This window comes from Aphelocoma coerulescens, chromosome 3 (assembly GCF_041296385.1).
Source record: "Aphelocoma coerulescens isolate FSJ_1873_10779 chromosome 3, UR_Acoe_1.0, whole genome shotgun sequence".
Taxonomy (NCBI): domain Eukaryota; kingdom Metazoa; phylum Chordata; class Aves; order Passeriformes; family Corvidae; genus Aphelocoma; species Aphelocoma coerulescens.
The window spans coordinates 123,976,333-124,003,982 of NC_091016.1; the positions used below are offsets into that span (position 1 = coordinate 123,976,333).

Below are 27,650 nucleotides of genomic sequence, written 5' to 3' on the forward strand. Positions count from 1 at the left end.
AGAGAATTCAGCAGCTACAAGCAGCAATTTGTGGAATGTTTCACTTTGTCTCACCGCAGCCGTGACCGCGACCTTCTTTTCCTGGCTGTTGGGAGAAACGATCATCAGGACAGAACTGAGGTGTTTTAGGAAGATGGGTGACCGTGGGGGACAAATGAAGAGATTCCCAAGGGATATTTATGTACTCAATCTGCATTAAAGTCAGTGGGAATTCGACAGCTAAATGCTGGTGGGGATTTCAGTTCTCTCATGAAGGTGTATCTGTGGAAGGAAAACATTCCCAGCCCTCACGTTATCCCAGTTATATAATTTCCCACACAGCCACAGAACCTCCCAGCTCCCAGAACAGGGCTGTAACCACAGTGAAGGCACAGCCAAGATGCCATTTCTTGCCCAACCAACAGAAAGCACCGCGAAATCAAAGCCTGAAAAAAATCCAAATCAAAATAAATAACCGGTGTCTTGTGCTCCCGTGGTGCTTCACAACAGGTTTGGGTGTTGGTGAGAGCAACACTCCTCGGAACCTCCGAGAGAAAATCTGTCAGAGTTGGGCAAATACAGCTGGTCTGGAATATTCCTGAAGGATAAAGAAGGAAAAATAAAGAGGACAGGGATTTATGTCTCAGTGAAAGCTGCTGCATGTTGATAATCCACGTTGTATTCCTACTGTCCAGCGTGGGTTTGTTCTGCTCTTGCTTTTTGTGGTTTGTCCTCAGAACTCTCCAGGAATTAATCAATGTCTCATTCCAAGTTTCTGTGGCACCTACCAGCATCCAAAGCCTCGCCATCTCTTCAGATATCAATGTAAGATCAGTGATATTCCCGTGAGAGTGGAATTAGAGAATATTGGAACACATTAGGGCTTCCAACTCTGGAATGAAACAAACCCCCGACTGCAAGAACACCTCCATGAGCCACTTCTCATCCTGATTTGTATTTCAAATCACAGCTCAAAGGGAAAAGGTGACAGTGGCTTCATCAATGGCACTGCTCTGTTCTACACAGATTTTTAGAAAAAGTCCATTATTTGGATAGCAGAGTTGTCTCCACAGCCCAGCAGGATTAAGGAGCAGAATCCTAATCTTTGGAATGTGCAGTGCAATAGGTGAAGCACAAATGAACCTGCTATATAGAAATACATCTAAATCCTAAATCTTATTAGAAGTGCAGCTGAAGAGGAGCTGCAGAACGATTACATTCTCAAGCAGCAATTTCCTGAGAAGTGTTTTAAACCAATTCAGCATTTTCTTTTTCCAAACGACAGAGCAGAACTGATCTAACAGGGAAAAAATAGGGCATCTTCTGTGGTAACAGAAATGGCAAACACTGGGAATTATAAGGAAAAGTTTCACACCTCCCTTATCACCTCTTTACTCTGCCAATCCTCCCCAGAAGTCTCCTTCCCCCTGCAAAAGGTGAATTTTTGGAATACAAGGCACAACCATGCTACGATTTCAACGTGGGGTTTTTTTAAACATCATTATTATTTACCAAGCTGAACAAATCCCCTTCATTTCTCAAACATCCCATGAACAGGAGAGCCATGAAATTCAGCAATAACTTGCAGCAAGAGCAGGATGAGCCTCCGGAGTTAGCAACCAGGAAAAAGGCAGCAGCAGTTGGGAAATATTTATATTTACAAGCTCGTGTTACTCAAGGAACTCCTTCTGTTTGGCTGGACATGTACTTCAGAATTATTTTTATTTATAGATTTATTTGTGAGTATTTGTTGTCTACAGCAGAGTTAAAGCCATTGTTTGATCATGTGGATCTAAGAAACTGATTCCAGGAAGTTACACCACCTGCCTGGAAAAGCTGAAGGTAAAAATCTTCCTTTGTTTGATGGAAAGGGGAAATAAAACAAGAACTCCACTTTTATTCTGGTAAGAGTTTAACTTCCCTTCTTTTCAAAAAACCCTGAAAATGAGAAAATTAAGTTATAACTTTATGAAAAAGAGCTCCTGTTTCCATGCCTGCCCCAGTCCCTGAGCTTTGCCTCCTGCCACTGTGGGTTTGTACAAACCCACATCTGAATTTCAAGTTCTCCTGACAATTCCTCCCCTACTTTCCTCTGATACACCTCCCACTAAGAAAATTCCTCTTTTCCTGGTCTTCTGCCTTTGTTAAAAGATCTGTTTGGATTTGGTGGAGCTGCAGAGGCTGAGCTGTTTCGGAAGAGACCCCAGAGCAACTCAAGGTGTGCAAACACAGCTCCAGGTGAAGGGAAGGACAGGAGGAAACGGCCTCAAGCTGTGCCAGGAGAGCTTCAGGTTGGACATCAGAGGGAATTTCTTCATGGAAAAGCTGTCAAACATTGGCAGGGCTTGCCCAGGGAGGTTTGGAGTCCCTGGAGGTGTCCAAGGAAGGCCTGGACGTGGCCCTCCGTGCTCTGGGCTGGGGACACGGTGGGGATCGGTCACAGGTTGGACTCAATGACCCCAAAGATCTTTTCCAGCCTCAATGATCCTGGGATCCTGCGAACTTTAAAATCCTGAAGAGGCTGAGCTGGGGAACAGAAGAAAAATCCCTGCAATGACTCCTGATGACACAGAAAAAGAGCCTCGCTTGCCCTGAGGCAGCGACAGCAGCATTTGTGCCTGTGGGCAGCTCCCTCTGAAAGCGCCCCAAAAATTATCCCCAAATTGCCTTCCCCCCTCGCAGCTCCGAAGATGAAAAGTCACCTCCACCTACTGATTATGTTGTTCCCTATTAAAAATAAACCCAGGGAGATTAAAGGACTCTTTTTATGCTCTTGCCCAAGGACGCAGAGCAAGTTATGACTCCGCCGGTGCCGAACAAAAGGCCCTCTGTTAAATGGGATGCGCGTTTGAAAAACGCCTGGTGAACAACTCCAGGAGGAAAAAGGAGAAGGATGAGGGCAAGAGGAGGTGTGGCAGCCAAACTGATTTCAGTCATTCAGGCCAAGTCCCGGGAAATCCAAGAAAGGAAGAGATAAACTCTTCCTGTCCTTCGCTTTGCCACCCAGGTGCTGTGTCCCAGCCCTGTGTCCCTGCTTCCCTCAGAGCAGCACAACCTCACCCAGCTCTTTCTTCTCCCTCTTCCCCAGCTCCTTCCTTCCCTGCTATTCCCATCTGCTGGAAAAGAGCTTCGATGGCCGTGCTTTAGCAGAGATTAGAAATTTCCTGCTGGCCTCGGGTTTGTTTTCAGGAGGGGGTCGTGGAATCACAGAATGGTTTGGGTTGGAAGGGACCTTAAAGATCATCTCCTTCCAGCCCCCAGCTTTCATTCCCCAAGGGATGAAAGCCAAAGGAGAGCTGGAATGTGTAGATTTTCCCCCACTCCAAATCATTTTTTTTAACAAGTCCTCATTTTTGGTTACAAACAAGAGAAGTAACTCAATTTATAAATACACCATGGAGCCGAGTTCCGATTTCAGACCTCGTAATACTGAGAGATAATAAACCCAATTATTTTCTTATCAGGTAAATAAAATAAATATTTCAATTAAAAAATACTTACACAGACATTTAACTGCCTGGTTTTGGGAAGTGACTTTGCACGATTTAAACCGAATTACTTGGCTGATCTTTCCCTACTCTGTTTGGTTTTATATTCCATTCTTTGAACAGAGAACTAAACAGGAAGCATCCTCATAAATCCCGAGAGGGAAGGAGGGAACTTTTCTCCCCTCAGGCTCCTGGGAAGAGAGTGATGCTATGACTCTCAATTGCTGCTGCAATTCCCGGGTGGAAGCAGCTGCCTCGGGGCACATCCTGGCCCAGAGCAGCCACGTGAGCTGCTCTTTGTCCTGCATCTCCCGCTCTTTGATGGAAGAAATCGGGAATTGTGTCCCAAAGGGCACGGGCACTAATGCCCTCCAGGCTGCCTTCCCTGGAGAACTGGAGCTGCTTTGGATTTAGCTCTGCAGACAGCTCCTGCTTCCACTGAGCACATCTGGCCCCTTGCTTCTGACGGCTGTCACGAGCAGAATTGGTTTCCTTGAGACTGAAAATCTTATTTTCCATCACCCCTGACTCCTGTGAACCCCTCTGGATTCACTGGATCCTGCAGCCCAGGCTCCTGGCGCTCACACTCCACCTGGAGACGTTTGCTCCAGGTTCACACCTGAGCTGAAGAGCTGCTGGGATCAAGCAGGGTCCTGCCTCAACCCGGCTGCTGCTTCCTGAAGAAAATCAGGGAATGTTCACCCGGCCACAGCAGAGCAAAAAGCAGGGATTTGGGGCCCGAACTTGGCAGAAGACCAGAGCCATTTCTACCTTTTCCCACCCAGTTTGGCTCGAGCTGGATCGTGCCGTGAAATTAAAGGTGGCAGAGAGCACCACGAGCACAGCCAGGTGTGCAGGAGTGAGTTTGTTTCTTCTGGAATCAACGCAGTTTACCCAACTTCGTGCGACTCCGGTTGCTGCAGACCCTTCATTCTGCTTTCTAAAGGCAAAAGGTGACTTTGCCCCAGCCTGCTCTGAGTGCACGGTGCCAAGACACGCCCAGTGAGAATTCCTGGCACAAAGCACATCCCCGCTCACCTCACCAACAACTTCCCTGTCGAGAAACTGAGGTCTACTTTTATTTTTGGAATTATTTCTGGTTTTTCACAGGGCTACACACGTATGAAAAGCCAAGCGGGGCACGGCTCTGGCTGCCTGCTGAGCTTTTTCCCCTCTGGCATGGAATAAAGCAATTCTCAATTATCCCCATGAACCCCGTGACCCACAGCCTTTCAATATCCCACACCTCATAATTTGATGGCAGCTGGAAAAATCCTGGTAGCAGTGAGGATTAGACTGACACTGCACTGCTTTAGGGGCTGGGAAGGGGAAAAAAAAAGAACCAGATTGTTTTTACCTTAGCACTAAAAATAAACGCCTGCATTTAAATAGTTATTTAAGTAACTCCTACAATATAAAAAGACAAGCAATTACTGTGGGTTTAAATGATATTTTTCTCGTGCTATAGGTTGGACGAGGCACTCACTTTGTTATTCACTTTAAACCTAAGGCCAATTATTTTACCTGCCTTACTCAGAGAGGGCAGCAATCATGAAAAACCATCCCAAGCTTTCTGTCTCCAAACAGACAGCCAAGGTTAATTTCTGCAGGAAGAAAAAAAGGAGGATAAAGATGGAAGTAGTTAAAAGACAGGGAATGACATTAATCTCTGCCTATAGGACTAAAAAGCAAAGCCATCTGCTCGAGTTCTTTTAAGAGGTCTCCTGCTGCATTTTAAATTCCAAAGTTCCTCTGGAAGACGGCATCCATCTGTCAACTTTTCCTGGATGTGGGATTCGTGTTTTGGGAATGGGGGAACGAAGAAGGGTGGTCCTGGTAACCATTTCCATTTGCAGGGAGCGTTGGGTTGCTGGCAGCTGAGAGGGTTTTTGGGCTTCCTCCTTCCTCTCCATATGCCTGCTGTGATGGGCTTGGGAGAATTCCAGAGGGATATTACCAGGGAAATACATCCACCATCCTCTGGATTGTATTTTTGATACTGTTAAATAAAGACATTTTGCCTGGGCAAGGAAGAGACTCCGGGGCAGGAGCTGTAAATCTCGTCAAAATCCTATTTTTCAAGGAAATGACACATTTCCATCTCCTGCAAAGATGACATTCCAAGTGGGAGTGTGATCACTGCTTCCAGGCCCGCTGGGAAATGCTCTGGTGCTGCTGTCACCGTGGGAAGGGGAAGGAGACCCGTGCTGAGAAGTGGAGCAACACCAACCTCCTTCTCCTTCTCCTTCTCCTTCTCCTTCTCATCCTTCTCCTCCTCCTCCTTCTCCTTCTCCTTCTCCTTCTCCTTCTCCTTCTCCTTCTCCTTCTCCTTCTCATCCTTCTCCTCCTCCTCCTCCTCCTTCTCCTTCTCTTCTCCTTCTCCTTCTCATCCTTCTCCTCCTCCTCCTTCTCCTTCTCCTCCTCCTCCTCCTCCTCTTCTCCTTCTCTGTCTCCTTCTCCTTCTCCTTCTCTGTCTCCTCCTTCTCCTTCTCCTTCTCCTTCTCCTTCTCCTTCTCCTTCTCCTTCTCCTTCTCCTTCTCCTTCTCCTTCTCCTTCTCCTTCTCCTTCTCCTTCTCTGTCTCCTCCTTCTCCTTCTCCTTCTCCTTCTCCTTCTCCTTCTCCTTCTCCTTCTCCTTCTCCTTCTCCTTCTCCTTCTCCTTCTCCTTCTCCTTCTCCTTCTCCTTCTCCTTCTCCTTCTCCTTCTCTGTCTCCTCCTTCTCCTTCTCCTTCTCCTTCTCCTTCTCCTTCTCCTTCTCCTTCTCCTTCTCCTTCTCCTTCTCCTTCTCCTTCCCCTTCCCCTTCCCCTTCCCCTTCTCCTTCCCCTTCCCCTTCCCCTCTTCTCCTTCTCCTTCTCAGTCTCCTTCTCCTTCTCTTCTCCTTCTCTGTCTCCTTCTCCCCTTCTCTGTCTCCTTCTCTTCTCCTTCTCTTTCTCCTTCTCTTCTCCTTCTCTGTCTCCTTCTCCTTCTGTCTCCTTCACCTTCTCTGTCTCTCCTTCTCCTTCTCCTTCTCCTTCTCCTTCTCCTTCTCCTTCTCCTTCTCCTTCTCCTTCTCCTTCTCCTTCTCCTTCTCCTTCTCCTTCTCCTTCTCCTCCTCCTCCTCCTTCTCCTTCTCCTTCTCCTTCTCCTCCTCCTCCTCCTCCTCCTTCTCCTTCCCTGATCCACATGGCAGGATCACACAATTCCTGCCAGCTCCAGGGAGGTCTCCTTGGAAAAACCAGGAGAGAGGAGCATGACAATCCACTGCTCAAAAACTTCTCTTGCCGAGCAAAGGAGGAAAAGCATTTGGTGGGGTTTGTCAGAGGATTTGACACTGGCTGGAGAGCACACGACGGGATTTGCAGCCAGATCAGATTCTTCAGTGCTCAAAAAAAAGGAGATTTCTATAAATCACAAATAGGATGGAAAATACAGGTAAGGACACAGCCAAAATTCGAAGTCACCATTTGGATTTGCCTCCCCTTTTGATTTTTTAGAGTGTAAATATACAGGATGGCAGCGCCTGCCACAGAATACACAACATTAACACCCTGCAGAACAAAACCAGACAAGCTGCATTTCCAAACGTAACATAAGAAACACTGAACCCTCCCACTGGAGAGAATTTACTTTTTTTTCCCCAAGGCTTGATGACTTCTACTACTTCATGTGTGACTTCGCTGTGGTTTTTCACCCAGCTGGTGCAGCAGGATAGCTAGAATGTTTAATATTACCAGCCAGTGCAGCCTATTGGATCTCTGTGTTTTCCACTGAGATGAGGATGGCAGAAGGCTTCAATTTGCTGAATTTTGGCATTCAAGCCCAAGTGCTCCTTGGGAGACCAACCAAGGGGACCTGCAGTGTTCTGACCGCCTTAAATGTCAGCTTTGCTGTCACCAAATGGTCACAAAATGAGGACAAATCGCAGCTGTCACCTAAGGCACTTCAGGGGCAATCTCACAAGGGGCAGAAGTTTATTTATCCTCTTCCTCTGCCAGCCTGACTCGGGTTTAAGGTAAATTAAAGTGAGTTTTAGAGCATCAGCCCCACAGCACAGCAGACAAACCCTTCTTGCCAGGGCAGAGAAGAGGCACGAGGCTGTTAGAGCAGAACTTTCGGCAGCCAGGAGGGGCAGGAGGCTGGGAAATGCAGGAGCAGAACTTCTGGCAGCCAGAAAGGCTGCAGGAGACAATCCATCCACACTGAAAGAATTCAGGAAGCTTTGTCTGCTGCTCCCCTGGCAGCCAGTCTGCTGTCGGAATCCTCTCACAGGATTCTCCCACCAGCCAGAACACCTGGTTCCATCCATGGGAAAACAAGGGCGGAGCCAGTCGGAATAAATCCCCTCCTGCCTGAGCTGGGAACGTTGGAGATGTTCTCCAAGAAGGAATCACCATCCAACAGCTCTCGTGTCTTCCCTGGCTACTATCAGGACCAGCACCTCCTTGGGAAGAGGTTAAATGATTGAATTTTGCTCCTACGAAAACAAATCTCACCTAAATCCTTCAAGGAAAGATCCTGTGGCATCCACAAAGTCTTTGCCCCAATTACTGCCCAAATTAAACCCCAAAAGTACTCAGGGCATACAGCGATGCATCTCCATGGAAAAGTCAGGGGTTTTGGTCTTGGGAAGGAGCAGAGCTCAACACTGAGCCACCACAACCATCCTCATAAATAACACGATGCGAACTGAAGTAAGAACACAATCTGCTGGATTAACGTTATAAGAATCATCCTGGATAGCAAACAGAACGTGTCTGACACACGAATGCTGATATTTTAACAGCTGTGTCTTAATCTAACATTGCAGACCATCTGTTCAATCCATAGCCCAGCAAAACCACACACACACACACACGCTGTCTGCAGTTGGATGGGAGAGAAGATTTACATCTTTGGGCCTCAAAATTAAGGCTATTTCACAGAGCAATCATCAAAATGTATTGTTTAGAATAATTCTAATAAAGACATTCTATTCTTTTTCCCCTCGTGTTTGCTTTCCAGGCAGGCTGCACTGTCAGTCCAGGACGCTGAGCTGTCTTTTGGTGGAAGTAATTCAAAAATCAGCAGGTTGTGTTCCACGGGCATAAATAATGCAGGATGGGTTTCCTGGTCTGTTCTCTGCAAACTCCGCAGCCCTGCTGTCCCCTGAGATATGGAATCACAGAACCATGGAATGGTTTGGGTGGGAAGCGACCTCAAAGCTCATCCAGCTCCAACCCCGACACCTTCCCCTATCCCAGGCTGCTCCAAGCCCCGTCCAGCCCGGCCTTGGACACTTCCAGGGATGGGGCAGCCACAGCTTCTCTGGGAATTCAATCCCAGCCCCTCACAACCCTCAGAGGGAAGAATTCCTTCCTCCTATCTCTGCATTTACTGGTGTAGGATGCACCCAAACCAAGCGGCAGCACCTCCAAATCTCAGCTCAGCAGCACCTCCCATTTAATTCCACATGTACTCCACCACAGCTGTTACTGTTCCTCTGCTCCCTCACTCCCCTGGAAGAGGCATTTTACAATTTACAACTCCAGACTATTTTGTTTGTGAGGATTCTGAGGGCTTGGAAATATTTCAGCCAACTTCCAACAGAAGAAAAGTAAAGCTGCAGCACTTAACGCTCTCCACGTGAAGATGTGGCCAGATTATGACATAAACCAGATTTTCCTCAGGAAAACCTGTAAATTTACCTGAAAGTTTGGGTGAAAAACCGAGAGTGTTTCTCTCAGTGTTCCCTGGGGCCCCACCCAAAATCACCCTGTGCTGTGAGCGAGTCGACAAAGCCACTGCAAAACTCCAAGGTGAGCTTTAGCTGAATCTCAGGATTCAGGGATGCCCCTATTTTGGTATTAGCCATGGAATTCTTCCCATGTGCCACCTGCACAGCTGGACACAAACAATGAGGAAATGAGGTGGGTTTGGGGGAAAACTTCAGTCTTTGGAAAGAGATTGTCCTTTCTTTTATGATTACAATTCTCCAGTGAGTCTTTAGGTTCTGAACAAAAACTGCCTGAATTTATTGGGATTTTTATTTTTTCAATTTTTCAAAGAAATTGTCCATCCCAGTATAAATTTCTTTCACCCAATTAAGGAATTACAAGAGGGCAACCCAACAGGCCTCTCTATTCATCAGAAATTAATACAGAACAGGAAAGTTAAGACTGAGAATACCTCAATTTACTCCACTGGATTAAATTAAAATTAATTTATGCTTCTAAATAGAGGAATTAAGATAATTAGCTGGTGACTTCAATTTTTAACCATTTTTAAACCACTAACCATTTCTAAAAAAAACCCATGTGTGAACGCAGCAGCTGTAAATTAAAATTTAAGATTCATCAGGGCAATACTCTCCCTTCTATTCAGTGCCAAGTTAATGAGGTCACAGCTGAACGCTACAGGGGGAAAAGAATTAAAAATAATTGCAATTGTATCCCTCTTTTCCACTGGCCAGACAGCTGTTCTCCACCTCTGAACGACCAGTCCTGAAATCCTCACCCAAACCATCAAACTGAGGACAAACCCGAGCCCCTGACTCGATTTTTCCAGTTAATAATTCACCAGATAAATATTTGACAGGAATTCCCACAGTGCCTCCACTTGTTTGTTTCTGCGGCACCCTAAAAGGGTTTTTGCTGCTCTCAAAGTAGATTAAAGAATATTTTGCCCTCAAAAGTCCGGGATTTTTCTCCCTGTTGAGGCCAGGAGTTCGTTCCCAGCTCTCTTCTGTTCCACAGACGGAGTTTTTGGGGAGAACTGCTCCCACATGTCTGGAATGCTCACAAGGCCAAACAATAACTGGATTAATAAGAGAGAGGGGACACGGGGGAGGGAAACAGGGAACACAAAAAGATGATGCAACTGCTCCACACGAGGCCCCTGCCCAGGATGATGATTCCAAACCCTTTCCCAGTTAAACGGAATAAAGAGAAGCAAACATCTGTGGATGCTGTGGAAGAACCCCTTCAAAACCTTCTTGAACAGTAAATGCCACTCCTAGAAATGTCAGGATGGGGATGGAATGTCCTGCAGGGGACTTTGGAATGGACACGGAATGGAATCAGTGGGATCAGACTATGAAAGGAGGAAAGACTTCACCGAATTCCTTGAGGGGGCTGCGAGAGGCAAGAGGGGTGAGAGCGTTTTCCCACTGAGTAATTGCCCAATGCTGCAAAAATCCCCTTTTATGTGTCTATAAAAGTGTCCAAAAGGCTGGAAAATGCAGCTGAGGGAAGAGCAGGAGTGGGGCTGTGGGGTAGGGAAAGCAAAAAGAGCTGGAAGCAGCAGGATGGGGCCGGCAGAGTGGGAAGGAGTGTCCGTGCATTCGTTAACGAGCTCAGCTCTTCCCTTGCTCCCGGCTCCCACTGCTTCCCAACTCAAGGATGAGCACTGACATCCAGAGATCAAAAATGTGTCCTTTAATCCATCCCACCGGCTCCTTTCTGATGGATACAGCGGGATCAGGACATCCACAGGCCACAGATCCCTGCCAGTCCTGGCTCCGACTCCCCCCAGCCCCCTCCGTGACCCTGGAATCTTCAAGGCTGCCACTACAAAGTGGGAGGGGAAGCAAAGGCTAAATTTTAAAAGCCTGGAAGTTTGCAATTCCCAGACAAAAGCAACTGCCTCCCGTGGTGCCAGGGGAAAAAAGCGGCCGATGGATCTGGAGAATTACGCTGCCTTTTTTGTGATACCACTTAATGAAGGTTATTGTCAGCAACAGGGGTGATTTCCAAAGGGAGGGGAAAGAAAATGCCTGAGGGCTCAGCAGGGTCGGTATTTTAGCCAAGAGATTTGGAGGACAGAGTCCCAAATAACTCCTTTTAAATGGTATTTCTCGGACGTGAGGTAAAGACCTTTTCTGGAAGAATTGGATCATCTGTCATTCGAAAAGCCACAGAGGAAAACCTGGAGGCAAAGTAACTTCCCTGTCCTTTAACAAATTCACATCAAACTTTACAATCTGACACATTTGTAAAACACGCAGGTAAAATGCTGCCATCCCATGATATTTTTGTTTCCTCGCCTTTGGTGGTTTTTTTTTTTTCCTTTATTATTGACAACAAGCAGCAAAGCTGAAATCCAAGGTCAAACTTTATAACCACGTTATCCTCTGCACTTACATTTCCGTGTTGCACCTGCACCGTGAGGGTTAAAATGCACAATAAGGAGGGAAAAGGAATTCTCAGGAGCCAGGATTCAGTCTCTGCTGATTCTCAAGGACACATCATTCACCCACTCCCCCACAAAGACAAGGATGCAGCGATGTCGGATAATTGACAATATGATTGAGTCCTTACGAAGGGGAAAATATGTAATACATGTGAGTTTTCAGGGAGAAATGTTAAAAACATGAGCGATGCTTTCGGAGCTGTGAGGGGGGAGAAGAAAACGAGCGGCTGCCCAGAGCTGTCTCCCTGAATTTATAAAGAAAGATGTTTCTCCTCGCTCAGCGCCACGGACATGACAACTTTTGTCCTATAAATCAAGAAACAGGGAATATGAACGAGTTTACAAATTGAAAGCAACTTTCAGAAGATAAATTTCGGGCTTCCACGCCACACAAAGATGAACTACAAGGAGCCTTCCTCCCTTGTTCAAATTCAAATTAAGCAGCCCTTTGTGCTTCTCTTTTCAAATTTCCTTCCCTGTTTCCATGGGAACCCCCTGGCTGACAAGCCTCGGATGGAGCAAGAGGCCAAGCTTAGCGAGGGGTGTGAAAAGGGGTGGGAGTCAAAGGGCAGAATTTGGCTCGGGAGGACCAACATGCCAACCTTTGTCCCCCCACAAGCGGGGGGTAGCCATAGGAACAACTCCTCGGGACACAGGAGGAGCCGGGGGGGGGATCCCGGCCAAAATCGCGAGATGGGAGGAAAATGGGAAAGGTGTTGCTGAAAACACAAGGCCAGGACCTCCAGTGGGTCCTGAAAGTGGGTCCAGAGAGTCTTAAAAACGAGACAAAATTAAAAAAACCTTGAAGGACCGAGCATCCGACTTCGTGCTGGTTCTGCACCCACCTAATTCCACTGAATTGATTTCCAGGAGACCGCAGAGAAACTGGGAGGAAGCGATTCCCAAACCCAACAGGAGAATTTAACGTTCTCCTGGAAAATCCCCTCGACTGAAGGGCTCTGGAGGTGTTTTATCAAGGCCTTATGGAGAAATGGAAGCAGCAGAGGGTCAGGAGGACGGAGCTGCAGCTCCCGACACGGATGGTTCCGCAGGATACGGAAGGCTCTGGCTGTGACCATCACCACAGGAGTGACGTGACAGAGTCACACGGCGTCTGCCAGCGCTGCAGCACGTCCATCTACTCCCTAAAACCTGGAATAGCTGCTCCATAAAAATATAAACGTGGCACGTTCTGATGATTGCAGCTTGTAAAAGAGCCAGCAGGAGGACGAGCCCTGTAAAATCGCTGATGATACCGAGAGGAAAACTCGCTCGCTGTGTCTTCAGCACAAAAAGCAGGGAATGTAAAACCAGCAGGTGGTTTATTGAAGATTAAAAAAAAAAACAACCCAAAACAGACCGAAGAAACAACAGCAAATGCTTCACAGCACACTCAGCTCATGTAACTGCCAGTGATTTGCGTGGATGTGCTTTTGAACGTGAGGAGTCCAGGGAGAAAATGGATAAATTCGAAGAATAACACAAGTATTTCCCCTGTACTGAGCACGGTGCTGGTGCTCCCAGCATAAGGAGGACATGGAATTGTTGGAGCAAAGCCAGAGGAGGCCACAGAGCTGCCCCGAGGGCTGGAGCCCCCAGGCTGGGAGAGCTGGGGGTGTTCACCTGGAGAAGGATCCAGGGAGAGCTCAGAGCTCCTTCCAGGGCCTAAAGGGGCTCCAGGAGAGCTGGAGAGGGACTGGGGACAAGGGATGAGGGACAGGACACAGGGAATGGCTTCCCACTGCCAGAGGGCAGGGATGGATGGGATATTGGGAAGGAATTCCTGGCTGTGAGGGTGGGGAGGGGCGGGGCTGGAACTCCCAGAGAAGCTGTGGCTGCCCCTGGATCCCTGGGAGTGTCCAAGGCCAGGCTGGACGAGGCTTGGAACAACCTGGGACAGTGGAAGGTGTCTCAAACTCATAAAAGCCACCTGAACTTCCTCTAAACTCACCAATGCCCCCGAAATCAAAGAAGGAAACTGCAGCCATGCCAGCGAGACAAATATTTCTGACAACTGCTCCTCGGTGCCGAAGTTACTCCAGATTTATTCCTCGTCTTCTCACTCTGGGGTGATTTCCCCTCTGGATCCATCTACCCTGTAACTGGAATGACCATCCCAAACCACAAGAAGCAGGGAAAAGCCAATTTCCAAGCAGCAGCAAAACAAAAAGCACATCCCAGCCAAGCCAGCCCGCTTTTAAGCAGCCAAACATTATTTACATCACTGCCTGTTTTTTACACAAAGCCCACACAAAGATGGGAAGGACCTATCTCTGGGGCTTTTGAGCAAAAAACCCCAAATATCTGTGACCTTGTGGTGGGTGAGGGAGTGGTAAAAGGTAAAACAAAATATTCCCCAGATGCTCCAGCAGCACAACATTCCCTGGCACCTGAATTTACACTTGCAGAGCTTCAACTGGCTGCGCAGTACTTGGTACTCAACTCTTCCAAATAAACCCGCGTGCGTTCCACCTTTGCTGATAATTCCTCCTTAAGGCTGCACCAGCTGCTGCAGAACCAGGCACGCTGCAGAGCCATCTGCCTCCCTGACCCCGAAAACATCCCCCTGTGAATACATCTTGATTAAGACGTGCAGCATTTACTTTCAACTGTATCTTTATGTAAAAGTAATGTTTTTCCTCCTCCCCCCCCCCTCCATGTTTGCACTAAGCCATTAAGGCTAAACTTCCCCTTCCTATTTCCACTCAAATCGTCCTTCAGAATTAATCTTTGATCCAAGCAAATACGAACGTGGTGGCAGAGTTCATCCCCAGCGTGCAAGCACTGGTTTATCAATTCAACAAAACCCCCAACCCCTTTCATTCTCTTCGTTTTTCCTCTCACTGCCGTAGTCAGCATTCTAAAAACACTCACGTGGCACCTTGCTCTCATTAACAAACATCAAAGACTGAAAATCAATAAATCTTAAATTATTCTCTGGCGAAGATGTGTTAGGCAGAGAAAAAATTCAGGGTTTCTCACGCCTGTGATTTTGCTTTAATATTTGGGTGCTGGTGATCCCCAGGCAGGAGTTTGAACCCTCGTGTGCTTTGTGTTCATTTTGGAAGGAAAATCCCTTTTTAGTGCTCGTTCCTTCAGTGAAGCTCAGCCCTCGGGCGCCTTTCTCTGGTTTCTTGTAGTGCAGGGGTAGGAAGGAACAACTCAGAGACTGCTCCACGTGATGTGGAACAATTAAGGAAGGATCCATCCCACCTGGAAATGCCACGGGCAGGGACAGCTCCCACCAAGGGTGCTCCAAGCCCTGTCCAGCCTGGCCTTGGACACTCCCAGGGATCCAGGGGCAGCCACAAATTCTCTGGGAATTCTATCCCAGCCCCTCCCCACCCTCACGGGGAGGAATTCCTTCCCACTATCCCACCCAACTCTGCCCCCTGGCAGCGGGAAGCCATTCCCTGTGTCCTGCCAACTTTGAGAATTACCACATCCCCCAAACACAAACCACTGCACACAGCAGCAGCCGAAAATTCCATCTGCACCTATTCCTGGATGTCGTTTCGTCCGGATTAACCGCTTCCCAAGATTCCCAACCTCCTTCCCTTTCTTCCTTAGGCCTCCACCAACCTCAGCACAGGTCCATGAAACACGGAGCAAATTATCACCTCCCACGGCTGCTCTTCCTGTCCAAACCATCGAAATCAGTCACTATCCACGGAACTTGCAACACTCCCTCAGATTATCTTGGAGCCCACTGGATCTTCCTGCGAAAAGGATCCAATGCATGGCTCCAGCACGAGCCCAGCCGAGGCTGAGCTGCTCCCTCAGAAACCTCGTTTTACAGAATCGTCGGATCACGCTCATTTCTGTACAAAAGCTGCTCGGGGATGTAGCAGCCCTGGTTCTTCCCAGATTGTTCTTTCCCACTAAGGATTTCACCTTTGCAGAACACCGGTGCCCTTTGCAGATCAAGCCTGAACCAGAGGCTGCTGCTGCATTTCGAACAGACAAGCCCCAGGTATTCCTCGAGCAGGAATTCCCAAGGACACGATGAGGAATTCCTTGGCCCGGCCCTCACGCCGCGGAATCATCTCTGCGAGCCCAGCTTTGCTTTAACAATGAAACAAATTTAAAAGCTTTACGTGGCTGTTTCTAAGGTAAAAATTCCAGCTGGGGATAAGAGAATATAAAATTAATGAAAGAGAAGGCTTTAATCAGCTGGAGCACCGCTTGCTTCCCTGTGATCCTGCCCGGCTCCATTGTTCTGCAGGGATCATAATCGCACACACTAACGAGAAAATTAATCCTTGCTGCAAATTAGTGCCTAAGATCAGGCTGCTTACACAACAGCAGCCTGATTAAAACCCCCTTTTCCATTAGCTTTATGTGCCTGTGCTTCCAGGAGGCTGGGAGGCAGAACTGAGGAATACAGAAAGCCAAGGAGAAGTGTGAAATTTGGGATATAGTGCACAGGGAAGGCAGAAGGAGAAAAGGAATAAAGGTGGAATTAAGGGGGTAAGAAGTTAAGGATTTTCCACTCCACATTCTGCCGATCCTTGGTGATTATTAGCAAAGAAACACCACTAAATGAGCCACTTAATACCTGACCTACCTCTGCTGGAAAAATTCCTCTGATCCCAGATGTTGGCACTGGGCTGGGAATAAACACAGCTATGCTTTCTGTTGGTGCCATTTTAAGCACACTCTGGTTCTCCCCCACTTCAAAAAGAAGATGAAAAAAATTAACTAAGACTCCAAAGGTGACAAAAACAGGGCTGGCAAGGACATGCAGACCTTGCAGCGTGTGAGGTCCGTGGAATTGTCCTGTGTGAGCACCAAAACAGGCAAGAAACAGCTAAATTCGAAACAGGGTATGAAAAATCAGACGTCCTCACATCTGTGGTTGGATATTCTGTGGCGAATTAACTGGCTCTGCTTCTAAATATTCCAAAAATCCATGGCTGGGGCGTTTGTTTGTATCAGTGCCCTGACTCCCTGGTGACCCCTGGGATGCTGATGGAGCAGGAGCACATGAGGGGTCATCGCTCCTCTGCCCTTCCAGCTTCTTCCCTCATGCTGCAAACCCCAAAACAACTGCAGGACGACACAATTTCTCCATTTCCCCCTTTTCCATCTCCTGGCCAACCCAGCTGCATCCCTCAGTCCCTACTGCTGCTCTTTTTGGGTCGGGAAAATGGGAGTGGAGTGCAAAGGAAGAGCACGTTATCTCCTTGGCCATGGGGTGACTGCATCGGCTCCTTTTTAGGGTCTTTGACCTCCAGTATAATCCCAAAAGACAACTCAGAGGGACCCATTCAGCCCTCAGCCATGTCTGGCTCCTGTCCTTTAAAGCCTCTTTGATCCCCACCATCATTTGTGGGGTGCCATAAAAATCAGGGTGAAGAGAAAGAAGCGCTGGCAGCTTATTTAATTCCAAAAGCCTGGCAACCATCAAATTAAACTGCTTCTCTTCAGCAGTGACACAAGCTGTCAGTGAGTGGCCACGGGCTCCAACAGGCCCCAAACTTCCACGTTTTCTGATCAAAATGTTTGCCTACAAAACCTGAATTAAGGCAGATAAACCCCCACCGCTGGCTACGCTCACGCGTCAGCAAATCCTTCAAGGCCGGAGGAGTATTAAGTAAGTGGAAAAGGGACAGAAGATAATTCTTTGGAGCAATAATAATCCAAAGAGATGGGTAAACAAGGTCAGGTCCCCAAGGGGGGAGAGGGGTAATTTGACTTCTCCATCAGCCCAGGATTTATGGATTTATGTGACACACGGAGCCGTGGGAGCAGCGCCATCCCGATGCCGCAGCAGCATCCTCGGGAATGTCTGAGAGGGAAGCTCTACCAGCACTGCTGACACCAGCGATTCCTGATGGGTATTGCCAAAAACCAGCCTGCCAGCAGGTTATAGAAAACCTCACCAGCGCCTCACAGCACGCGGGATGTGACAGCTCCGCAGGGACCCTCCGGAGTCGGGAAGCGAGAAGCCCTGGACAGCTCCCGGCTCTGCTCCGGCCTGGACAGCTCATCCCGGCCACAGGAGCTGGGAAGTTCCTGCCCTGGACACCAGCAGCTCGTGGCTCCGTGCTCTGTCACTGCTGGGGTGCCAGCACCCCTTTATTGCTGCTTTTACAACAGCAGAGGCAAAATAATTCTCATTTCAGTCTTCGCCAGAGCCAGCCTGGATCGGTGCTCGTCCTCTGCCAAAAGGACCAAGGTCCTTCAGGGGTATTTGGGAATAAAATAATGCTCCTGGAGGCAGCACCCTTCCCTTCAGTGTTCCCAGATTAAAGCAGCCTCGTGGCTGCAGCACAGCACAAGGCTTAAGGAATTATCTCTCCCAGGAGTAAATCAAGGACTGGGAGCTGATTCCAGCAGGCACCCCGATGGAATATTCTATTTGCCTTTGTTTAATCAAGGCCGAAAGAAGGGAGATTGGGATGGGATGCTGAGGAAAAATAACTCCTTGTGAAGGTGGTGAGGCCTTGGAAGAGAATTCCCAGAGAAGCTGCGGCTGCCCCTGGATCCCTGGAAGTGTCCAAGACCAGGCTGGGCAGGGCTTGGAGCAGCCTGGGATAGTGGAAGGTGTCCAGGTTGGAACTGGATGAGTTTTAAGGTCCCTTCCCACCCAAACCATTCTGGGATTCCCTGATTTTATTGATTCTCTAACCTGATGATGTGACTTTATTACAATTATGAAGGAATTACACCAGCCTAAAGTCTCAAAAAGGCAACTTAAATGATTTTTCCAAGCTTTCAAGAAATAATAAATAAGTTTTTAAGCAACCAGCAGTATGGGAAGAGAAGTACATTGAATTTATTGATGGCAAGACAACAGCTACAATAATTCTCATTTTTGCTTCACCTCCACTCCTCGTTGTATTGTGCCCTTCCAGTACAAATAAAATGAATTCTTCTTGGTTTGTTTTTTTTTTTTTAATCAGGAACTGCTGTGAAAAAGTGGAAAACTGTGAGAATGACAAGGCCTTCCCTGCAGCACGCCAAATGAATCCCCCCGATTCTGCTGCCACATTATTTCACATTCAAAGCAGCCAGGGAGGGGGCTCGGAGACCAGAGATATTCCCAGAAAATACCACAATGCAACATTCAACAGACTTCGATCAGCCCAGCATTTGAGTGCTCCGTAATGGAGCCACTAAACAATGCCTAAAAAGCCAAACAATAAAAACTCCCCTCTCCCTAAGTGTACATTAAAGCGCAATCTAAGTTAATGCAAGGAATGGGAATACATTGATGAAAAGCTGTGGATTTTCAGTCTTTTTTTTTTGCTGCTCAAAACCCTGCAGTGGGAGAATTCGAAGCTTGATAAAGCCTTGTTTCCCTCACAGCGTTCACCCTTCCTCAGAAGCAGCCCATAATCCATCCCCAGGCTGAAACTGCCGCCTTAAAATGCTGATTTTATTGGCAAAAGGGAGTGTTAAACACACCCACGCCACCAACGCGCCCCGTGCTAAGCCTAAGAATGGCTTTGGTGTGAATTGCAGCGTTTCACGCCGGGTAATTCCTGCTTTTAACTCGCGTTTCGCACCTCGGAGGGCAGAGGAGCAGCGCTCACCCCCCTCCCCAATTCCCCTCTCGGAGGCAGAAAGCTGCTTCACAAAAATCGGGATAATTGCACCCGCTGTTCTGGTCCATGGAATTACTGCTCCGCTTCCAGCGGCGGCCAGAAACGGGTCTGAAGTAGAAATTATGTTTGTGACAGCTCTCGGAAAGCTCGGGTTTAACGCGCAGCAGAAAGTCTGGAAAATGGGCACAACGCTGGCCACGGTCAGTGGAAAGTGGGGCTTTAACCACAAATGGTGCCCACGCCCCGGGTGAAGTGCCACGGACAAGGACAAGGCTGGAAAACAAAAGGGACAGGGGAAGGGAATTCAAATTATCCCAGGAACGAAGCAGCAAAAAAAATGCAGGAGGGAAGGCCAAGACTTGGAGAAGGACACTGCAGGGAGAGAGCTGGAATGCTTCCACCTGGAGAGGGGAAGCCTCGGGGATAAAAATGAGGCTTCCAGGATCTCCAGGGGGTTTTTAACTGCAGCACAACCCAAAAGGGGATTGAAGGAAACCAGCTGGAAGCTGGTGTAAAGTAGGTTAGAGAATGAATGAATGAATGAATGAATGAATGAATGAATAAATGAATAAAGTCATTAAATCCCAGGATGGTCTGGGTGGGAAGGGATCCTAAAGCTCATCCCATTCCAACCCTGACATCTCCCACCATCCCAGGTTGCTCCAGCCTGGCCTTGGACACTGCCAGGGATCCAGGGGCAGCCACAGCTTCTCTGGGAATTCTGTGCCAGGGCCTCAGAACTCACCAGAACCAATTCTACAACAAAATTCACTCCTTTTGCTCCTTGTTCAGGGTAACGGGAATCTCCAGAGCCATCCAAAGGAGCCATTGCAATCCAAGTCCAGAGTTCCTCCAAACAGCAAATTTAAGGGCAAGAAGCTCAATTTTAAAGAAATCCACCACATCCAATTCCAAACTCTTCCATGGAAAGGCCACACAAAGCCAAGGCTTTGTATCACTTAACAAGAACAATGAAATTCAGTTTCTGTACTGTCAGGAAGTGCATTCCAAGAAGGAAACACAGGATTATTCTTTCATTTCTCAGTCTACAGCACCACAGATTTACCCACAAAGGGTTTCCAAACACTTTAAAAAATACAAATAAACCAAATCTGCACAAATCCCTCACGGAATTTCGAACAGGTCGAGAGCAAGACTTGATTAATATTCTGCATTTCCACTCATTTTAGTCATTTCACAGAACTCCAAGTAAGGAAACTCCTTGGGCGAGATGGAAAATACACTGAAAAAGTCTTGTATAAACCAGACTTCAGATATTTAAACCAACAAGCACATCCAGGGTATTTGCTACTCAGTGATATCCAGCTAGGCAGAATCCGCAGTCATGGAATATTTCAACTATTTAGAATATGGCATTTGGGGTTATATTTGAATTATTCATTACCTTGGTTTGTTGGTCTTTTTTTTGGTTGGATTCTCTTGTAAATTATTGGCGAACTAAAGACCAAAAATTTTTATATATATTCATATTATATATATATTTTATACATATGTATATTTTAAAAATATTTATATTTATTTATGGAAAAAAAAAATCACTTTACCTCCATTGCCAGAGCTGCTGTTTGCTGGTCATAGTGGTTCAGGAGGTTGGGCATGAAGGTGGTGTTGTAAGGCAGATCCTGGCACATCCTCAGGATGATGGGCTCGCAGGAGAACAGGCTGTGCCCTCCCGTGGGGGCCACCCAGACATCCAAAATCCACAGGGAACACAGCATCCAGCCAAAAGCCATCCTTCCACACCGGGAATGGGGCCAGGGGTGCAGCCCAGGCAGAAGATCTTCCAGCTCCTCGTGGATCTGCAGTTTTCACTTTGATATTTCCAGGCCTTGCTTGAGGTTCCTCCCAGCTGGAAGAGCTTTTGTATTCAACATCCTCAGCTCAGTCCAGGAGATGGTATTTGAGAAATTTTCCCTTTTTTTTCCCCTCTCAGCCTTCTGTGGCATGAATGAAGTATTAAAATTTCAACCACATTCCCACACCACGGACCCCATGGTGACACAGCAGCGCTCCAGAGGCTTCCTTCTTTTCCTGGATAACCTGGAACACAAAACAGACAGAACTCACTAAAACCCCTTTTAATCCATGGAAGTATTTTACCTCTCAATTCCTAAGGATTGCTGCTGGCAGACAAACTGCTTCAACTTCTGCAAGGTCCTTCTGCAAGTTTTAATCCCGTTGGTTTTCTTTTGAATTCCTGGAGGAAACGAATGGAAGAATTTGATGGAAGATGGAAGAACTAAACGGAAGAAAAGCAGAGAGACCCCACCCAAAAATGGTGAAAACAAGGGGATCACGTTGATTATGCCAGAGTGTTTTTAGAAAACCCCACACTTTCAACTTGGCCACACTGAAACCAGGCTGTTTGTGACTCAGCAGCTCCACGCACAGCGATAGCATCTCGTTCTCTGCACGGCCTCGGAACTCCTGAGGAATAATTATAAAACAAAAACAAAACCAGTCACCAGCACCAACCCCGCAAGTCCCAGCTCGCCACTGGCCTGCCCAAGGAGGTTTGGCTACCTGGGCTCAAATGTGGCATTTTAATCTGCTTTTCCTGTTGTTGTCCCAAACCCATTTTAATTGCACTCCTCCATCCTCCCTGCCAGAAACCACCCCAGCAGCTGAGAATCAGCCAGAAGATGTTCTCTGACCACCCCTTTTCTCCTCACACTCCCAAAGAGGGAAATTTTAGGGTTGCTCTGCCAGTTCCACTCTCCCCGTGGAGCCAATTTAAACAGGAATCACTCCCTGGGGCTGGATCTGGGTTTTCTCAGCAGAACGGGGACTCAGCAGATTGGGCTCGTCCACGGGAGAAGCTCTGAAATTGGAGGTGGGAAAAGTTCACAGAGCCCTCAGAGCACAAAGAAGCCTCTTTTTAAAAACAATTTTGTCTTACAAAGGTAAAATTTCCAAAATCCAGTCTCTAACCAGCTGCTTTCAAGCGAATTAGTGTTTAAAAAGTAACAGAAATTTAGAAAACTCCAAATATTCCATCAGTATCCCCAAAAGCAAGCAACCACAAATCTGCACACATTCCCGATCTTGAGAGAACGGAGTTTTTCCTTTCTCCCTAATGCAAACACAGCGAGAGACAGGAAGGATTTAATTACCAGACATGTGCTGTGATGCACATTTTTATTTACACAGGCCCATCTTACGGCCAGAAAAATGAAGGTTTTAAACCCTTGGTGCAGTTTGTGGGTTGGACGGGATAATCTGGAGAGGTTCCTTCCAACCCAAACAATTCTGGGCTTCTCTGCAGCATCAGGAGAGGGGAAAGGGTTTGGCTGGAGCTTTTTTGAAGACAGGCTGGTTAAAAACAAACATGCAAAGAGGAAGAAAAGACCAAGCTGCTAAAGATAAGCATGTTAAATTCAGCTCATTTGACAACTCGCTTTCACAGGCTGCTTGTCTCTCTCACAGAGACTGGTGGGGAAGCTGTGGCTGAGGCAGCACTGAAACAGGGAAAAAACAGAAAGAGGAAAAGCTCCAAACCCAGGAAAAACAAAAAGATGAGCAAAAAAAAAAAAAAAAAAAAAGGCAGAAAAGAGAACTCCCTCCACACCTGAAGCGGCAGAACCACCACAGCTCAAATCTCAGCTCGTGCTCTGAAGTAAATGCTGCTGTGAAGAGTCAACACACTGAGCTTGAACAGATCCAAATAAGCCACAGTGTTTGACACATGTCCCACGTGACCACACCAGATTCAAGGCCAATTTCAAGCTGATACGAGCTCGAAAAGTTGTGTCCTTCTGATTTTAGAAATGTAATTTCTCAGACTGACTTTTGGACAATTTGGCAGCTCTGGGAAGAAACAAAAGAGCTGAACTGTCCCATCTGCCAGGCAGCATCGGCCAGCCCTGGAGCCTTTCTGCGCATTCCCAGCTCCTGACCAGGACACCACAAGTTACAGGCAGATAAAACCAATTCCTGCTTAGCTCTGTACAGTTCCCTGGCAGAAAGATTGGGAATAAATGGTCCCTTCCAACCCAAAGCAGTCTGTGATCCCATGTCGGACAAGGTGCTTAATCCCATTGGAATCCATTCCTTTGGGTTTAACATTTTAAGAACAGAAAATTCAAATTCCTCAGATTCTGAAAAAAAAACAAAACCCCAACCTTTGGAGTGTTTTGTCATTTCCAGAACTCTGGATTCACAATTTTTTTTGTTTGCTTGTTTGTTTCTCCTAAACCAACTCCAGAGGATTTTGTTCCCCAGTTTGAGTGAGGTCACCTTGCAGTGTGGATGAGCAAGGGACTTTTTTTGCTCGCTGTAACGGAGGTGTAATCGCAGTGATCCGTAGAAAACCCTTCACAAAAAAGGTCCAGAAGCAACCTAAGATGAACTGTGCCCACACTAGTTAAAGTCAGCACCACAAAAATCGGACAAATCCAGGCCAGGATGTGGAGTCTTGGGAAAAACTCCAAGAATGCTCCCTAGAAATCATATTAATGACGCACAAAGCAGCAGGATCCAAACACATCCACCCATCCTCTGCCTTCCCCCACAACCTCAAGCTGAAGAAAACATGCAAAAACAAAGACCCAAGAACCCACAAAATTAAAAAAAAACCCAAAACTTTAAGCTGTGCAAAAAGCAGGAAAAATTTCACCGTGTCCTTTCAGGACTTTCCCATTTTACGCTCAAGATGTTAATTACCGGACCATAAATAAAATCAAGAATGTATTTACAAGAGACAGGAAAGCCCATCAAAACATACAGCCTGGCCCATCCCAGCGCCCCTCCATGGGAAAAGTAAAACAATTCCAGGTGAAAGGAAGCAAAAAGAGAAGGATTCCATTGCGAAAGGAGCCCCAAGTTTTGCAAACGAGCCTATGGATGAGCTATTAATTGGTGCAGACAGATGGGTGCTGTAATAAGCAATCCTCAGTGTCAGGAGAGCTCCTTACCACAGATCCAGTTTGTACACTCTTTGTTAGGCCTCTGCATACGAGATTTTGCGGTTATTTTTATATGTATATAAAAACAAAACACTTTCGATGACACCAGGGATAAAAGAGGAGGGGAGGCCTCCCCTTCCACCACAAGCACTGCAAATAAAACGCAGGCAGAAGGAGCAGTTTGTTAGTGTGGTTATGGATTTTTACATTATTTATCAGCAGAAGAAGCCCATCCAACTCTTGCTGGAAAGGACTAATTAAGACGTGCACAGGCAATTATTATAAAGCAGTGAAAATCACGAGGAGAACGGGTTGATTCCCACAAGGAATTTTTTTTTTTTTCAAAGAATAAATTTCAAAGTTCCTAAGGGAGCAATGAGGAAGAAAAAAAAAAAACCAAACGAAAAACAACTCATTGGACTTTAGAAAGAAAGGACGGAGGGGGATTAATTCACATTTATCTGTCCCAGAGAAATGGGGAGATAAAACAACAAACCAGACTCCTCCCGGAGGAGAGGAAAATGTCACCTCGGCCATTCCCCACCCGATCCTGACCCTGGAGAAAGGAGAGGAGCTCATTCACTGCGTTTCCCCAGCCCATTCCCACCCACACGAAGGCACAAAAGGAGAATACATTAATCTCCCAACTCCATTTTAATTACTCAGCGGGAAAGAAACTCCAGCGCTGCGCTCCCTTGTTCCACTTCTGCTCCGTCTTGAGGGACAGCCACACCGTAATCCCCCACATCCCCTGTTTCAATTAGGAGCGCAGAGGGAGGATGGAAAGGCAGAAACAATCCTGGCGAGATTTTCCATGATTATCACGGAATCGTGGGATGGTTTGGGTCGGAGGGGACTTGAAGCACATCTAATTCCAAGCCCCCCGCCATGGGCAGGGGTGCCCACCCGTCAGACACGGAGGGACAGGTCTAGCAGCTCTCTCCGTGAGCTCGTATTCCCCGGAAAGGGGCTGGGGGGGGGGGGGGGAAATCCTCCGGTTCCCCGGAATGGGAAGCAGGCAGGCTGCCGGCTGAACCAGCATCCCTTTCGGATCCTCGCCGCGTTGGAAAAGCACAAGGAACAAGTGCACAGGCGGGACCAGCATCCTCTCGGATCGCGGCCGCACGGCCGAAGCGCAGGGAGCAGACCCGTGCCCGGCACAGCCGCACCGCGTTCCCGGAGGGATTCGGGGAGCGCAGGGACAGCGCCGGCACCCCCGGATCCCTCTGCGAACGGAGGGTGAGGCACCAGCATCCCTTCCCGGGGGCCGCCGCCGCACTACGGCACGGCGAGCCCGGGGCCAGCATCCCCGGCCCCGCGGGGAGATCCGGGGCGCGGATCCGGCGCCTTCCCGGCGCTCAGCACCGGCATCCCCCGTCCTCCGCCCGCCCAGCGCAGCAGCAGCAGCAGCAGCAGCAGCAGCAGCATCCCCCGTGCCCGGGCTGCGCCCCGCCGCTCCCCCGGCCGCAGGGCGCTGCATGGCCGCCCCGCTGCACGGCCGCCGAGCCCCGGCACCGCGGCGGGCAGGACGAGCCCCGGAGGGCCGCACCGTGCCCCGCCGTGCCCCGCCGTGCCCCCGCCGTGCCCCGCCGTGCCCCGCCGTGCCCCGCCGTGCCCCGCCGTGCCCCCGCCGTGCCCCCGCCGTGCCCCGTTACCTGCGCGGCTCCCGCCGCCCTCACGGCCCCGCGCGCTCCCCTCGGCTGGCGGCAGCGGCGGCGGCGGCAGCGCCCGGCCCCGCCCCCGCCCGGCCCCGCCCCCGCCGCGCGCGGTCGCGCCCCGCCCGCTCCCCGCCGCCCAGCCAATCAGGAGGCGCCGCGCTGGTTGCTAGGTAGATCGGAACCCCCGGCCGCTCTAACCCCGCTGGGGGGCTCCGATTGGCTGGCGCCCCCCGGGGTTGCCATGGAGACGGGATGCGGACGGGCGGGAGGAGGAGGCGGGAGCTGATTGGCTGGCGCCGCCTCCCCCCGGCGTTGCCACGGAGACGGGATGCGGACGGGGGGGAGGAGGAAGAGGAGGAGGCGGCGTCCGCAGGCGGGAGGAGGAAGGTGAGGGGACACGGGGGGACACGGGGGGACCCTGGGAGAGCGCGGGGAGGGGGCGTCGCTGCGGTGGGGCACGGGGGGACACGTCCCGTGGGACACCGGGGGCGCAGAGCGTCGTCAGAGGGCGGCAGCTGCGGGGTGGCACGGCGGGGAGGGGATACAAATGCCTCGGGACGCAGCGGGGAGGTGGCACAAACTCCGTAGGGAGTGCGGAGCGGATAAGGGATTCGGGATGCAGGGAGGAAGGTGGAAAATCCCGGTGTCGGTGGGAGCGCTGCACAACGGCACTGCACCGGTGCTCCCGATGTTTACATCCTCACCGAGCAGGATGGATCCCTATGGATTGCGATGCCCAGCTGTGCCAGAGGCCGATGGCACCTGGGCTGTGCCAGCTCTGGGGTGGCAGCAGGGCCAGGGCAGTGCCCGCTCCCTGTGCTGGCGCTGCTGGGGCACCTCCAGTGCTGGGGGGCAGCTCTGGGACGAGAAGGACATTGAGCGTGTCCAGGGAAGGGAACGGAGCTGGGGAAGGGTTTGCAGCACCAGGAGTGGCCGAGGGAGCTGGGAAAGGGGCTCAGCCTGGAGAAAAGGAGGCTCCAGAGGGAATTTTCCTCTCTGGAATTCCCAGGCAGGCAGGAACAGCCAGGTGGGATCGGGATTTCTCCCAGGGAACAAGGGACAGGATGAGAGGGAACAGCCTTAAATTATGCCAGGGGAGGTTCAGGTTGGATATTCGGGTGGTCAGGCACTGGAACAGGCTGCCCAGGGAAGTGGCGGAATACCCATCCCTGGAACTGTTCAAAAACCACGAGGAGGTGGCACTCGGGGGCCTGGATTAGTGCTGGGCTAATGTTTGGACTGGGAAAACACGCTGGGATCCACGGACAAGTGCCAGCCTTGCTGGGTTGTTGATTTCAGCCCCGGGTCCTTCTCCCTCCATCCTCTGCCCCGCCTGTACCCGTGCTCGGTGCTGCTGCTTGAAGCCTTTCTTCCATCACTGTTTATCTTGATATAATAATTTATGATCAAAATTGCTCTCCTGCCTTAGCTTGAGGTTGATTCAGTTAAATTCTGAAAATTCTAAATGTATTTGCCATCTGAACTCCTCTACTGCACCGTTGTTTGCCACGGGGGTTGATGGGATTAGGGAAATACATCCTTAAACCTCCGCTCTGGGCACCAAAAAGGATTTATTTCCATAGAGATGTGGTCAAAAATCATAAACAAAGTGGTCAGAAATCATTCACGAAGTGGTTCTGCTTCTGCAGGAGTTATTTTCAGTACGGTAAAGCAGAGCTTAGCCCAGGTAAAGGAAATTATTCCAGTGCCCCTGGTTAGTGGGATAAGATCATTATGGATTGTCGAGCTTCCTTCAGCGGAATCCTTTATTTGTTAAACCATTTCCAAATTCCAACTTGTCCTGGAATGACTGCAAGCATTTCCAGCGGTTTCCAAGTGAAATTTTCCCGCTGCCTCCTGCCCTGTGAAACTTCTTGTCTCCTCCACATCCAAATCCCTTGGA

General features: G+C 48.9%; 2 protein-coding genes across 2 annotated transcripts in view; one reads left to right on the forward strand and one right to left on the reverse strand.

Annotated features, from left to right (window-relative positions):
- The window catches only part of FZD3 (frizzled class receptor 3), a 49,072-nt gene extending 23,254 nt beyond the window's left edge, over nt 1–25,818 (reverse strand). The window contains exons 1-2 of the mRNA XM_069011871.1: nt 25,745–25,818; nt 20,730–21,225 (exon numbers count right to left, since the gene is read on the reverse strand). Coding sequence (XP_068867972.1) covers nt 20,730–20,918 — 189 coding nt within the window. The 5' untranslated portion in view covers nt 20,919–21,225; nt 25,745–25,818. The remainder of the gene's footprint in view (nt 1–20,729; nt 21,226–25,744) is intronic.
- A 257-nt stretch (nt 25,819–26,075) lies between these two features.
- FBXO16 (F-box protein 16) overlaps nt 26,076–27,650 on the forward strand; it is a 31,629-nt gene continuing 30,054 nt past the window's right edge. The window contains 1 exon segment of the mRNA XM_069011874.1: nt 26,076–26,134. Within this exon segment, the coding sequence (XP_068867975.1) occupies nt 26,076–26,134 (59 nt within the window).